At 44.1% G+C, this 14,857-nt stretch overlaps 1 protein-coding gene across 9 annotated transcripts in view; it reads right to left on the bottom strand.

The window, feature by feature from the left end:
- patj (PATJ crumbs cell polarity complex component) overlaps positions 1-14,857 on the bottom strand; it is a 174,925-nt gene that overhangs the window by 149,922 nt on the left and 10,146 nt on the right. For all 9 annotated transcript variants that reach the window (XM_055862099.1, XM_055862106.1, XM_055862101.1 and 6 more), the window contains 5 exons: positions 7,430-7,558; positions 2,098-2,343; positions 1,588-1,690; positions 1,212-1,300; positions 679-817 (listed from right to left, as the gene is read on the bottom strand). In XM_055862099.1, coding sequence (XP_055718074.1) covers positions 679-817; positions 1,212-1,300; positions 1,588-1,690; positions 2,098-2,343; positions 7,430-7,558 — 706 coding nt within the window. The remainder of the gene's footprint in view (positions 1-678; positions 818-1,211; positions 1,301-1,587; positions 1,691-2,097; positions 2,344-7,429; positions 7,559-14,857) is intronic.

Below are 14,857 nucleotides of genomic sequence, written 5' to 3'. Positions count from 1 at the left end.
CGTTACGGAGTGGCCTAGTTACAGTATAGACTTAAATTGGCTTGAAAATCAATGCAAGACTTGAAAATGGCTGTCAAGAAATTATCAACAGCCAACATGACAGAGCTTGAAGAATTTTTAAAAGGATAATGTGCAAATATTGTACAATCCAGGTGTGCAAAGCTCTTAGAGACTGAATGACTCACAGATGTAATCGCTGCCAAAGGGGATTCTAACATGTATTGACTCAGGGGTGTGACTACTTATGTAAATTAGATATATTTCTGTAATTAGTTTTCAATACATTTGCAAAAATGTCTAAAAACATGTTTTCACTTTGTCATTATGGGGTATTGTGTGCAGATAGATGGGTGAGAAAAAATATATATTTAATACATTTTGAATTCAGGCTGTAACACAACAAAATGTGGAATGGGGCAAGAATACTTTCTGACGGCACTGTAGGGAATAGGGTGCCATTTGGGACGATCCCCAGGACAGTGGAGTTAGGATGGTGAAGTTGGCATTTCTGTCGACTTCGCTAAGGGAAATGCCCATAGTTTCTATGAAGTTAGTGGATTTACAGTACAGTGCTGTAGAAGGGGTAGTGACACGTTTGTAATACACACACACACACACACACACACACACACACACACACACACACACACACACAGGTGACTGATGAATAGTCCTTACCTTTGTCCAGGGACCTCTCCAGTGAGGGTCTGGGCGAGGCCATCTTCCTGGCCAGGGTGAGGTGGACCGTCTGGCCCGTCTGCTTCATCACCTCCAGAACTTCCTGGTTAGTGAAGCCCTGCAGGCTCACCCCGTCCATCTGACAAAGGAACAGTCCAAAATTACTTAGTTCACCCTATCCATCAGACACAATGGAAGAGTCCAACAGTACTTACCTCAGCCCGTTCATCTGACACAATTGAACAGGCCAACATGACTCAAGTCATTGAGAACACTATCTTTTTTTCTATAGAAACCTGACAAAGGCCTGATATGGTTGTGTTATACTGTGATGTATGGGTTTTGTTGGTTAGGTGAGTCCTAGCCATGCCCAAACAAACCTGACTCAGATTGAATCATCTAAATCAGGTGTTAAGTGCTGTGTTGGGACATTTCAAGAAGGGTTTGGAAATGGCCACTTTCCCTCATTGTGCACATGAACACCTAGCGGTTAATTAAGGTGGCACTCATTAAAAGCTGATTACGGGTCTCACCGCTATGATCCTGTCGTGGATGCGTATGTTTCCGCTCTGCTCAGCTGCACTCCCAGGAACTACGTTCTTCACAAACACTCCCAACGCGTCTGAGACACAGAGAGCAAGAGCGCGAGAAAGAGCGGAGAGATCAGAGAGAGAGAGAGAGAGAGAGAGATCAGGGAGTGAGAGAAAGGGGTGAAGAGAGAAAGAGCGATAAATGGAGGGGAATAAAGCAACAAGACAAAAAAAATAAAAATATCCATCGCAACCACAGTGTCATCAAAGCATTGAGTGACATTAGATAACAGATCTGAGTGCAATAGGGGTTAGGGGACTAGGATTAGTGACTATGATTAGGGGCTAGGAGTTCACATGGTATAGGGCATCGGCCTACCTTCACTGGTAAAGGCATTGTAACCGATGATGGAGATGCCCAGGCTCTGGCCCTCCTTCTTCATCAGAGGCACTTCATGGATCTCATAACCCTCCAGGTTGGGCTGGAACAAATAGGGAAACAGACAAAGACATAGAGCAGCTATACGGTACGTGGATTTGTTGCCATTTTTATGTAACTACGCAAGTCAGTTAAGAACACATTCATATTTACAATGACGGCCTACCCTGGCCAAACCCTAAGCTGGACGACGCTGGGCCAATTGTGCGCCGCCCTATGGGACTCCCAATCACGGCCAGTTGTGATACAGCCCGGAAGAGAACCAGGGTGTGTAGTGACGCCTCTAGCAATGAGATGCAGTGCCTAAGATTGCTGCACCACTCTGGAGCCCCAAAAACATACTTTGTTTTTGGTGTGTGGGTGTGTGCGGAGACAGGCAGGGGCAACAGGAGATATGTGCATGGTGAGAACGTATGCATGCGTGTGTTCCCCATCCCCAGTCTCACTTACAGTCCTGCTGAGCCTGCGCTTGGGTCCGACTTCAGGTAGTGGGGGCAGGGCTGAAACGGGACTGGCGGCGGGCGGGGGAGGGGGCGGCAAGGAGGTGGAGGGCTGTCCCGAGGGGTCACGGGCGATGAGCATGCGCACACGGCTCCCGCAGCCCTGCAGCACCTTGACCACCTGGTCACTGGCCAGGCCCCACGTGGGGGTCTCCCCGATACGCAGGATGTGGTCGCCGGTACGCAGACGCCCATCCTAGGAGGGGGAGTAGAGAGAGAGGGGGGAGACGGGATAGGGAGAGGAGAGAGTGGAGAGAGGGAGAGAGAACATTTCTGAACAAAATTTTAACCAACTTGAAATCTTACTGTAGCTCATACATACATTATAATTCACGGCCTAGGAATAACCACACGTTCCATGTATTTCACATAATTTCTTATAGTTTGTAAAAGTGTGCCAGTACATGAAAGAACCACCCAGAAACTCTGCTCATATTCAGTAGCCTCATCAGACCATTTCAGCCAATGTGGTCCAATGCATTTTACACCCCACTTGAACAGGCTAGTCCCACCCTGGTCTGGCCTGGCCCGCGCAGCTAAACTAAGAAATCTATTCCCCGACGTGCAGGTCAAGCAGAATAAACTCAGACTAAAAAGAGATCATGATCCACAAAGAGATGGGGAGAATGGCAGCCTTTGTGGAAAGACAGATGGAAATCTTTTGATGCATAAACTTGCCGCAGAAAATCTCCCAACTTCTCTCCCTGGGTCTGTGCACGGGACAACAGGGGCTCATGGAAGGAAGACAGGCGCAGCCATTAAATGTTGAAATGGGAAACGCCAGGGTCTAACAAAGCCCCAATTTTGACAACTTTTTTGGAGCATAAAATCCAGTCATGTGTGAAATGCTGTACTGTGTGCCTTTTGAACAAGCAGGGTTTTGTTGACTGTGCATGGGCTCTGTTGGACATTCAGAGAGAACGAGAAAGAGAGAGAAAGTGAGAGAGGGAGCAACATAGAGGACAGAAACAGCAAGAAAGGAAAGGGAGAAAAAAGTGTAGATTAAAAGAAAAAAAGAGTGAGGGGGAGGACTGGTGCAAGGGGCTTTCAAAAACAAGGGACAGTTTTTTTATATCCAGATCTCTCCTGGATAACACTTTCTTAGAAGTTAAAACCGACATTGAGAGTTTTTTTTTTTTAACAAATCAAGTGACATGTTACCATGTTAACTCAAACTGAATACACCCCAAGGAAAAAAGCTAAGCGTTGAGTGGAAGCGGAGAAGAAAGAAAGGGGACGCTTGTAAATGAGCATCGGCTGTGTCAGGGACTTTGGGCGTATGCAAGTAAATCTTTGGTGAACATCTCTGTAATTGCGAACAGAAAAGCAGTCCTTCGAGCCGGACGTGGGGCGAGCTGGCTCTGTGTAGCCAGGATGTAATCCCCTTACAAGGTGATTCTTTTTTTCCCCCTCCGGCTCAATGGCTATTATAATGTAACTGAGCCTTTTGTGGGACGCGCTCGGCATTAATTCAGCTAAACTGGCTGTTACTATTCATAGGGGATGACCGGTCTGGAAGATTGTTAGAGCGAAGCTCTGCGTATGTAATGGTGTAGTAGGCCTACTGCTGAGGACTATTGGGGAATGGAAAAAAAGGGGTCACAGCCGACATCTTGAATCGTCTATTCAAATTCTTAATTTGACTTTTCAAAATTGACTAATCCGTTTACGGATACCTTTATTTCATATTTTTACTGAACCTCTTAAAACTAGGTAAGTCACTTAAGCACAAATTCTTATTTACAATGACTGCCTACCAGAAGGCAAAAGGCCTCCTGCGGGGACGGGGGCTGGGATGAAAAATTAAACAATAATACAGGACAAAACATACTTCACGACAAGAGAGACACCACAACATTACATAAAGAGACATCTAAGAGAACATAGCACGGCAGCAACACATGAAAACACAGCATGGTAGCAATACAACATGACAACAACATGGTAGAAACACAACATGGTAGCAGCACAACAAGGTAGCAGCACAAAACATGGTAGAGCACAAAACATTATTGGGCACAGACAACAGCACAAAGGGCAAGAAGGTAGAGAAAACAATACATCACACAAAGCAGCCACAACTGTCAGTAAGAGTGTCCATGATTAAGTCTTTGAATGAAGAGATGAATAGAAAACTGTCCAGTTTGAGTGTTTTTTTGCAGCTTGTTCCAGTCGTTAGCTGCAGCAAACTGAAAAGAGGAGCAACCCAGGGATGTGTGTGCTTTGGGGACCTCTAACAGAATGTGACTGGCAGAACGGGTGTTGTATGTGGAGGATGAGAGCTGCAGTAGGTATCTCTGATAGGGGGATGTGAGGCCTAAGAGGGATTTATAAATAAGCATCAACCGGTAGGTCTTGCAACATGTATACAGAGATGACCAGTTTACAGAGGAGTATAGAGCGCAGTGATGTGTCCTATGAGGAGCATTGGTGGCAAATCTGATGGCCGAATGATAAAGAACATCTAGACGCTTGAGAGCACACCGACCTGCCGATCTATACATGATGTCTCTAATCTAGCATGGGTAGGATGGTCATCTGAATCAGGGTTAGTTTGGCAGCTGGGGTGAAAGAGGAGCGACAACGAGAAGAGCGATAACGATAGAGGAAACCAAGTTTTGACTTAACATGCAGCTTTGATATGTGCTGAGAGAAGGACAGTGTACCGTCTAGCCATACTCCCAAGTACTTGTATGAGGTGACTGACTACCTCAAGCGCTAAACCCTCAGGGGTAGTAAACACACCGGTGGAGGTGTTCAGAACAAGGTTAAGGGAAGAGAAAGCTTGCTGTACACTAAGAAAGCTTTGTTGTAGAGCGTTTAACACAAAATCCAGGGAGGGGCCAGCTAACATAAGACTAACATCTGCATATAAATGGGTGAGAGAGCTTCCTACTGCCTGAGCTATGTTGTTGATGTAAATTGAGAAGAGCGTGGGGCCTAGGATCGAGCCTTGGGGTACTCCCTTGGTGACAGGTAGTGGCTGAGACAGCAGATGTTCTGACTTTATACAATGCACTGGGAGAGGTAGTTAGCAAACCAGGCCAGAGACACCTCAGAGACACCAATACTCCTTAACCGGCCCACAAGAATGGAATGGTCTTCCGAATCAAAAGCTTTGGCCAAGTCAATACAAATAGCAGCACAACATTGCTTAGAATCAAGGGCAATGGTGACATCTATGAGGACCTTTAAGGTTGCAGTGACACATCCATAATCTGAGAGGAAACCAGATTGCATACCAGGGAGAACACTATAGACATCAAGAAAGCCAGTCAGTTGATTATTGACAAGTTTTTCCAACACTTTTGACAAATAGGACAAAATAGAAATAGGCCTATAACAGTTAGGATCAGCTTGATCTCCCCCTTTAAATGGACACACCGTGGCTGCCTTCCAAGCAATGGGAACCTCCCCAGAGAGAAGAGAGGTTAAAAAGGTCCAAGAGAGGCTTGGCGATGATAGGGGCAGCAACCTTAAAGAAGAAAGGGTCTAAACCATTTGAACCATTAGTGTTTTGGGGGTCAAGTTTCAAGAGCTCCTTTAGCACATCAGACTCAGTGACCGCCTGCAGGGAGAAACTTTGCTGCGGGGCAGGGGAAAAAGAGGGAGAGACATCAGGGATAGTCGCATTAGAAGGGGTGGGAGATGAGGAAATGTTGGATGTGCAAGGAGGCATGGCAGAATCAAATATGAATCCTGACTTAATGAAGTGGTGATTAAAGAGCTCGGCCATGTGCTCCTTGTCAGTAACAACTACATCATCAACATTAAGGGACATGGGCATCTTTGAGATGGAGCAAATAATATTGACCACTGGCATAACTAATTGAGTGAATTCTACAGCTAAAATAACTATCCCGTGACAAGAGTTGGCAAATAGAATAGAAAACACAAATGAAACATCTATTAAATGTGGGCATCTTCAGATACCTGTTTAGGGTGGAAAATTCCTGTAACTTTCCAAAATTCCATAGATTTTCAGAAATCCAGGTTGGAGGATTTTTAGAATTAGGAGGGAATAGCTGCAAGTGAATCCTCAAACCTGGAAATTCTCTGAAAAACCTTGGAATTTTGTGAAAGTTCACATAAAATTGCAAACGTACCTCTTAACGGACTGCTCCATCTACAGGTAACTGAAAATAACATCCCATCATGCTTAGGGTCATGTATAAACAGTTGCCCATTATCTTGGCTACAATAGCTCGAAAAAGAGATTTCAGTGACTTTGAAAGAAGGGTGTCAAAGGAGGACAGGGTTTAACCATATCCCTGGGGGGGGTTCTAAGCTAATATATGGAATTATTTTAAGACGGTCATACCAAGGATCAACTTGACATTTGATTTTGAACTTTAATTAAGGTATGAAAAAAAAGTATTACAAAATTATTGGATGAAACATTGAATTTGGCATTACAGAAATAAACCAATAAAAACGCATCGAATAACAGATTCACTACATGAAACAGATAGTCCCCCCCAAAAGAAACAAGAAGTTTGTTCTGAAGTGTCTGTCATATATCTGAGATATAATTTTTTTTTAGGAAACTTATTTTTATATATATATTTATTTATCCCCTTATTTTAGGCACTAAACTATTTCCATATATACTTCCATAAATTGTTTTAACTATTAACGGGGACCTTCAAATGAGTCTTGTGTGGTTTGTGGGCATCCTAGGGAGAAAGCCATCGTGTTCGTGAGAGTCTCAGCTTTCCACAGAGGGGTCATATTAGTGTGTCGGCCAAACCGTTAGGACACTAAACACATTTGTGTGACCTCATGGTCTGACAAACACCACTCTAGCTCTGCCACCTTTTACCTCAAATGCAGAAGGATATTGGTGTGGATTGAGACGCAGCCCATGTAAAAAAAAAACATCTCTAGCTAAAAACAGACCGATTTTGATGGGGATGTTTTTGTTATGTGAATTCGGTTTCCGCGGGGCGCAACCATTGTAGGCCGAGGTTTAAAGGGTGGGTGGGCATGATTGCAACCTAATTTAACACTTATCGGAGATTCTGGAGCTGCACCTGAGACAGCGTTTTCCACCACCGTCAACATAACACCAAATTATGGGACTTCTCCTGGAAGAATGATGTCTCATCCCTCCAATAGAGTTCCAGACACTTGAAGAATTTATACCAAGTTAAATTGAAGCTGTTCTAGGGTCATGTGGTGGCCCAACGCCCTATCCATACACTTTATGATGGTGTTTACTTTATTTTTGCAGTTACCTGCATTTACTTTGAAAGCCTGAGTTTATGTTACGTCTAATATACCTTATCAGCCACACTGTTTGGCACCAGGGTCCTCACCACCACTCCTGTGGCCTTGCCTCCAACAATACCGAAGCCCAGGCCCGAGCCGTCGTTCACCAGCTCTATCTCCTCCACATGGCCCCACTGCTCCTGGACGGTCGATACAGCGAGAGAGGGAGAAACACAAGAGTGAATGATTGATTCATATAAACCCAATGTGTGTGAGCAGGGCTGTGATAGAATCAGTGATTGAAGGCTAATCCTGTTGAGTAATAAGACACAGAATTGTGCTTGCTGCAACATGGGTTGCAAAGGTCTCAGAAAACCTTTATTTTTGATTGGAACTGTGGTTCTGGACAAAAAAGCATGTTCAATAAAGATTTTTCATTAAAAGTGCTTCTTAGACCAGGACTAGAGTGAAAACGACCCTTAGTCTGAGGCCTGCCAGAGTAAGCCTTATCAATTATCAGTTCATACGTGACCTGCAATATTAACTTGGGTGCACATGGGTGTGGGGAAATATTGGGCCCAACTTAATGGTTTTCGCTAAAATGTCCAAAATATAAACGAAGTGGCTGATCAATGTGAAGGTCAGTGAGTCCCTTGGGTCCTGTTCTCAAGCCTCCTTCCTCCCTGATCACACACCCAGCCCCCACCCCCCCCCCCCATCCTAATCACCACGACGTCTACTCCATGGCGTTTTATTAACCAACCAATCGGCTGCTACAATCAGAACAGCTATTTTCTCTTATTACACGGCGTTATCTGATGGGTGACTTCCTCCGCAGTTTGCTCTCTATCTAATGAAACCTCATTGTGGTGTCCTACGTACTGCAGCCCCTGGGGAGACAAAGCTTTTCTACCCCTCCTGCTCACTGCTTATCCCGCTTACTGAAGAAAAGTGAAGAGCCATTTCCCAGATAAGAAGTGGAGCTTCACAGTCAGCAACACAGATGTGTTTTGTGGCGAGGGCTGGTTTCCGTCTGAGCTTTCAGGCTAAATGAACGAGTGTTGCTTGTTCACTTACGAGGAGAGTTGTAAGCAGACTTGGTTAAGATCAATAAGCAACTTTGTGAGCGTAAGGAAGCAGATTGAACTAAACTTGTTTACAACTTCTACAGTCCGTGTGAACACATCTTATTCTGAAAACTGAGAGCATCTAGATGTGAAGAGTCTATCTGCTGTGTTTAACAGTCTACAAAGGTATTCAAATCAAATTTTATTTGCCACATGCACCGAATACAATTAGGTGCAGACCTTACAGTGAAACGCTTACTAACAAGACCTTAACCAAAAATGCTTTCAGAAGTTTAATAAAATTAAAATATTTAAAAAAATGAAATAAAATACATAAAAATAAGATATATATATATTTTTTTTTAAATCGGTAAAAAAAATGAAAATAAAAGTAACAAATAATTAAACGGCAGTAAAATAACAATAGCGAGGCTATATACAGGGGGTACCGATACAGAGTCAATGTGCGGGGGCACCGGTTAGTCAAGGTAAAATGTACATGTAGGTAGAGTTATTAAAGTGATTATGCATAGATAATAACAGAGAGTAGCAACAGCATAAAAGAGGGGTGGGGCAATGAAAATAGTCTGGGTAGCCATTTGATAAGCTGTTCAGGTCTTATGGCTTGGGGGTAGATGCTGTTTAGAAGGGGGGGGGGGGGGGGGGGGGGCTTGGGCCAGTTGCTGCGGGGGATGCAGAGCTGTTGGCCAGGGTTGGAGTAGCCAGGTGGAAAGTGTGGTTAGCAGTAGAGAAATACTTATTGAAATTCTCCATTATCGTGGAGTTAGTGGTGACAGTGTTTCCTAGCCTCGGTGCAGTGGGCAGATGAGAGGACTAGGGTGGCTGGAGTCTGACAATTTTTAGGGCCTTCCTCTGACACCGCCTGGTATAGAGGTCCTGGATGGCAGGAAGCTTTGCCCCAGTGATGTACTGGGCCGTACGCACTACCCTCTGTAGTGCCTTGCGGTCAGAGGCCAAGCAGTTGCAATATCAGGCAGTGATGCAACCAGTCAGGATGCTCTCGATGGTGCAGCTGTAGAACCTTTTGAGGATCTGAGGACCCATGCCAAATCTTTTCAGTCTCCTGAGGGGGAATAGATTTTGTCGTGCCCTCTTCACAACTGTCTTGGTGCGCTTGGACCATGTTAGTTTGGTGGTGATGTGGACGCCAAGGAACTTGAAGCTCTCAACCTGCTCCACTGCAGCCCTGTTGATGAGAATGGGGGCGTGCTCTGTCCTCTTTTTCCTATAGTTCACAATCATCTTCTTTGCCTTGATCACGTTGAGGGAGAGGTTGTTGTCATGGCACCACATGGCCAGGTCTCTGACCTCCTCCCTATAGGCGGTCTCACCGTTGTTGGTGATCAGGCCTACAACTGTTGTGTCATCAGCAAACTTGATGATGGAGTTGGAGTCGTGACTGGCCATGAAGTCATGAGTGAACAGGGAGTACAGCAGGGGACTGAGCATGCACCCCTGAGGAGCCCCCGTGTTGAGGATCAGCGTGGAGGATGTGTTGTTACCTATCTTTACCACCTGGGGGTGGTCCGTCAGGAAGTCCAGGATCCAGTTGCAGAGGGAGGTGTTTAGTCCCAGGGTCCTTAGCTTAGTGATGAGCTTTGAGGGCACTACAACGCTGAGTTGTAGTCAATGAATAGCATTCTCACATAGGTGTTCCTTTTGTCCAGGTGGGAAAGGGTAATGTTGAGTGCAATAGAGATTGCATCATCTGTGTATCTGCATAATGCAAATTGGAGTGGGTCTAGGTTTTCTGGGATAAATGGTGTTGATATGAGCCATGACCAGCCTTTCAAAGCACTTCATGGCTACAGACGTGGGTGCTACGGGTCAGAAGTCATTTAGGCAGGTTACCTTAGTGTTCTTGGGCACAGTGACTAAGGTGGTCTGCCTGAAACATGTTGGTATTACAGACTCGGACAGGGAGAGGTTGAAAATGTCAGTTTAGACACTTGCCAGTTGGTCAGCGCATGCTCGGAGTACACGTCCTGGTAATCCATCAGGCCCTGCGGCCTTGTGAATGTTGACCTGTTTAAAATGTCTTATTCACATCGGCTGCGGAGAGCGTGATCACACAGTCGTCCGGAACAGCTGATGCTCTCATGCATGTTTCAGTGTTACTTGCCTCAAAGCGAGCATTGAGGTAATTTAGCTCGTATGGTTGGTTCATGTCACTGGGCAGCACGTGGCTCTGCTTCCCTTTTGTATTCTGTAATGGTTTGCAAGCCCTGCCACATCCGGCGAGCGTCGGAACCGGTGTAATACAATTCAATCTTAGACCTGTATTGATGCTTTGCCTGTGATGGTTTGTCGGAGGGCATAGCGGGATTTCTTATAAGCTTCTGGGTTAGAGTCCGCTCCTTGAAAGCGGCAGCTCTACCCTTTAGCTCAGTGCGGATGTTGCCTGTAATCCATGGCTTCTGGTTGGGGTACGTACGGTCACTGTGGGGACGACGTCATCGATGCACTTATTGATGAAGCCAGTGACTGACGTGGTGTACTCCTCAATGCCATCGGGAGAATCACTGAACATATTCCAGTCTGCGCTAGCAAAACAGTCCTGTAGCTTTCTTATTAACTTAGTCACTGGTGTTACTTGCTTTAGTTTTTGCTTGTAAGCAGGAATCAGGAGGTTATAATTATGTGCAGATTTGCTAAATGGAGGGCGAGGAAGAGATTTGTACTCATCTCTGTGTGTGGAGTAAAGGTGGTCTAGAGTTTTTTTCCCCCCCTGGTTGCACATTTAACATGCTGTTTGAAATTAGGTAAAACGGATTTGAGTTTCCCTGCATTAAAGTCCCCGGCCACTAGTGGCGCCGTTTTCTGTTTGCTTATGGCCGAATATACAGCTCGGTTTTAGTGCCAGCATCGGTATGCGGTTGTATATAGACAGCTACGATAGAAAAACAGATATAAACTCTTGGTAAATAGTGTGGTCTACAGCTTATCATGATATACTCTACCTCAGGCGAGCAAAACATCAAGACTTCCTTAGACATCATGCACCAACTGTTGTTTACAAATATACATGGACCGCCACCCCTTGTCTTACCAGAGGGCGCTGTTCTATCCTGCCGAAAAAGCTTAAAAACCACCAGCTGTATGTTATTCATGTTGTCGTTCAGCCACAACTCTGTGAAACATAAAATATTACAGTTTTTAATGTCCCGGTGGCAGGAGATAAGTGACCGTAGTTAGTCTATTTTATTATCGATTGATTGTACGTTGGCTAATAGGACCGATACCTCCGTCTCTTTCTCTTGCAAATGACGGGGATGAGGGCCTTGACGGGCGTCTGAAGTAAATCCTTTGCATCCGACTCGTTGATGAAAAGTATTCCTCCAGTACAGGGTGAGTTATTGCGGTCCTGATATCTAGAAGCTCTTTTGGTCATAAGACGTAGGGGCAGGGGCATTATGTACAAAATAATTTACAAATAACTAACAAAAAAAAACGTACACAATTGGTTACGGGATCGTAAAACGGCAACCATCTCCTTCAGCGCCATTCAGTGGCTTAGGCTAATTGATTTTATCACATAAAATGTATGTTTACATGCTACCGTTCTGTCATGGCAACCAAACAGAGCCCAAATTATCATAATTAATATAGGCCTAGCAACTCAGACTGTTGGAACAATAACTATTCATCATGAGATAATTAAACAGTATTTGAACAACGTCATTAATGTAACTAAAGACCTAACATACCCTTGATATTCTCAATCCCACAAATGCTGTGAGCAGGGACAAAAACAATTCAGGGAAAACAGTGGGCCAAAGTGCATTTCCTTCCATATTGACAGTTCAGCCCCATGAAAGGTTAAATAATTATCAGACAAAAGAGTTGTCTAATGAAACCCAAACAAACACAGGTCTGGGTTAATGACAGTTTTAATGAGAAAGCCATAATGGGAACGTGCAACCCAGGCACTCAGTTTCAGAGAAGAAAAACTGTTTTACTGGGAGCCTGGAACAACATGCCTCCCAGATCATCTCTCCTGGAAGCAAGGTCCGTATTAGAAGTAGGAATGCTGATCTGGCATCAGGTCCCCCCCTGTCCATGTAATCTTATTCATTATGATTCAAAATGTATCCTATATCAACACTCAGACTTTGTGGATAAGGCATCTCATTACAGTATAGAAGTGTATCATGTCAGAATTTTTTTTTTAATGTTCAAAAAAACATAGGGTTTAAGATTATGCCAACGTGCTCCAGAAGCCATGTTTAGTGCAAATGTCAGGTATGAGGTGGATGGACAAGAAAAGGGAACGCACCTGAGCAACAACAGCATCTGTACAATTTGCAATTTAAGGTACAGAACGAAGTAAACCAATCCCTGAAGCCAACCTAGGTCAATATTTTCTCCGCTTTTCACGATAAGAGAGCTAGTCTGGATGGACAGAAGGCAGGGGGGGGGGGGGGGGGGCTTGTTTAAAAGAGGAGCTTGGGAGCTGAGGAACATTTGTTTAAGGGGAAGATTCAGTTGATGGGTATCGGGGACGAGGGGCCGAATGACATCGTGACCTCTGACAGGAGAACCGTTTTGCGGAAGTTGCTTTTGGCGTACCTCAAAAAGTAAAGAGATTGTTTTCCATCTATATGGAACCCTGTCACACTGATGGAAACTATGACGCAATAAATAGGATCACGACAGAGTGATTTTATGTCACTTTTTCACGACATAACCCAACGGAGAGAACGAATAGAGAAAGTGGTGCCAAGTAGGGCAGGGCCGATACACGTATCGCGATACTCGTTAGGATCATAGCAAGGAAACAAAACACAAAGCGGATTTTACTTATTGGAAGGCAGCCCTAATGTCAGAAACAAACATTAGGTTTTCCAAGTTATAGCACACAATATTTTAAATAGAGCAGGACTTTAAAAAGGACCCAACAGTTGGATCCGCTTCGTGTTTTATTTTGCCACGGGAAAAAAATATTGCGATACTGGTATCGTCACAGCCCTAATGCCAAGCTGACAATTCAAGAGAATCAGCGAGCGGTGTCTGGGTTTTTGTAGAGGCGGAATCTTGGCTCAGGGTGATAGATAGGCCAGGGAAAACTGCAATAAAAATCAACTCCAGATTTTTTTATTTTTTGCCAGCGCTCCGTTAAACACGACCTCAAGAGAAACATGAATAAAACACAAGGTAAAGCAAGGCCCTGGCTTGATACGTACGCAGGATATGGCCTCAATCCAAACTGGATTAAAAACAGGAATAGTGAAAAAGCACACGATAATGACCTCAATGGCTGGAACTAGGCCTAACTTGTCTGTCGTCTCATTTGCATTAAACTTTTTTTTTTTTTTTTTTTCTGAGGGCTTTTCTTTGTGGTTATTTAAAGGTCCAATGCAGCTGTTTTTATCTCAATATCAAATAATTTCTGGGTAACAATTAAGTACATTACTGTGATTGTTAATTTAAAACTGAAACACCTTAAGAGCAATTTCTCATGCAATAATTTTGAGACGGATTGTGTGTGTGTGCCATTCAGAGGGTGAATAGTCAAGACAAAAGATTGAAGTGCCTATGAACAAGGTATGGTAGTAGGTACCAGGTGCACCAGCTTGTGTCAAAAACTGCAACACTGCTGGGTCTTTCACGATTAACAATTTCCTGTGTGTATCTCGAATGGTCCACCACCCAAAGGACATCCAGCCAACTAGACAACTGTGGGAAGCATTGTAGGAATGCTTTCAACACCTTGTAGAGTCCATGCCAGAACAAAATGAGGCTGAAAAGAGGTGAAAAGGGGGGTGCCGTGCAACTCAATATTAGGAAGATGTTCTTAATGTTTTGTACACTCAGTGCATATAAAACACAGGGTAATCATGTTTTTGACTGCACTGGGCCTTTAATTAAATGTGCAGCGGTTAGGACTGTTTCTGTTTATAACAAATATATGCCATATGTTTGTTGTCGGGGCTTCAGGTTAATCGTATCCGTCACCCCAGTGTTGATATAGCCGGTCTCATTTTCACCCGCTGCAAGTTGCTCATTCTACACCTCCCTTCACATGTCAGTTCAGATAAAAAATTCAACCTATTTGCGCCAATAGAGTTTAATGGCAATAATGCTTTATTAATAACTACCAATCTTCGCCTGCTTATACATTGAACAAAAATATAAACGCAACATGCAATCATTTCAAAGACTTACAGTTCATATAAGGTATTTTTTTATTTAGACCTAATCTATGGATTTCACATGACTGGGAATACAGATATGAATCTGTTGGTCACAGATACAGAAAAATAAGTAGGTAAATGGATCAGAAAACCAGTCAGTATCTGGACCATTTGCCTCATGCAGGGCGACGTCTCCTTTGCATATACAGTACCAGTCAAAAGTTTGGATACACCTACTCTTTCAAGGGCTTTTCCTTATTTTTACTATTTTCTACAT

This window comes from Salvelinus fontinalis, chromosome 14, assembly GCF_029448725.1.
Source record: "Salvelinus fontinalis isolate EN_2023a chromosome 14, ASM2944872v1, whole genome shotgun sequence".
Taxonomy (NCBI): domain Eukaryota; kingdom Metazoa; phylum Chordata; class Actinopteri; order Salmoniformes; family Salmonidae; genus Salvelinus; species Salvelinus fontinalis.
This window is presented reverse-complemented; position numbering and strand designations above follow the sequence as displayed.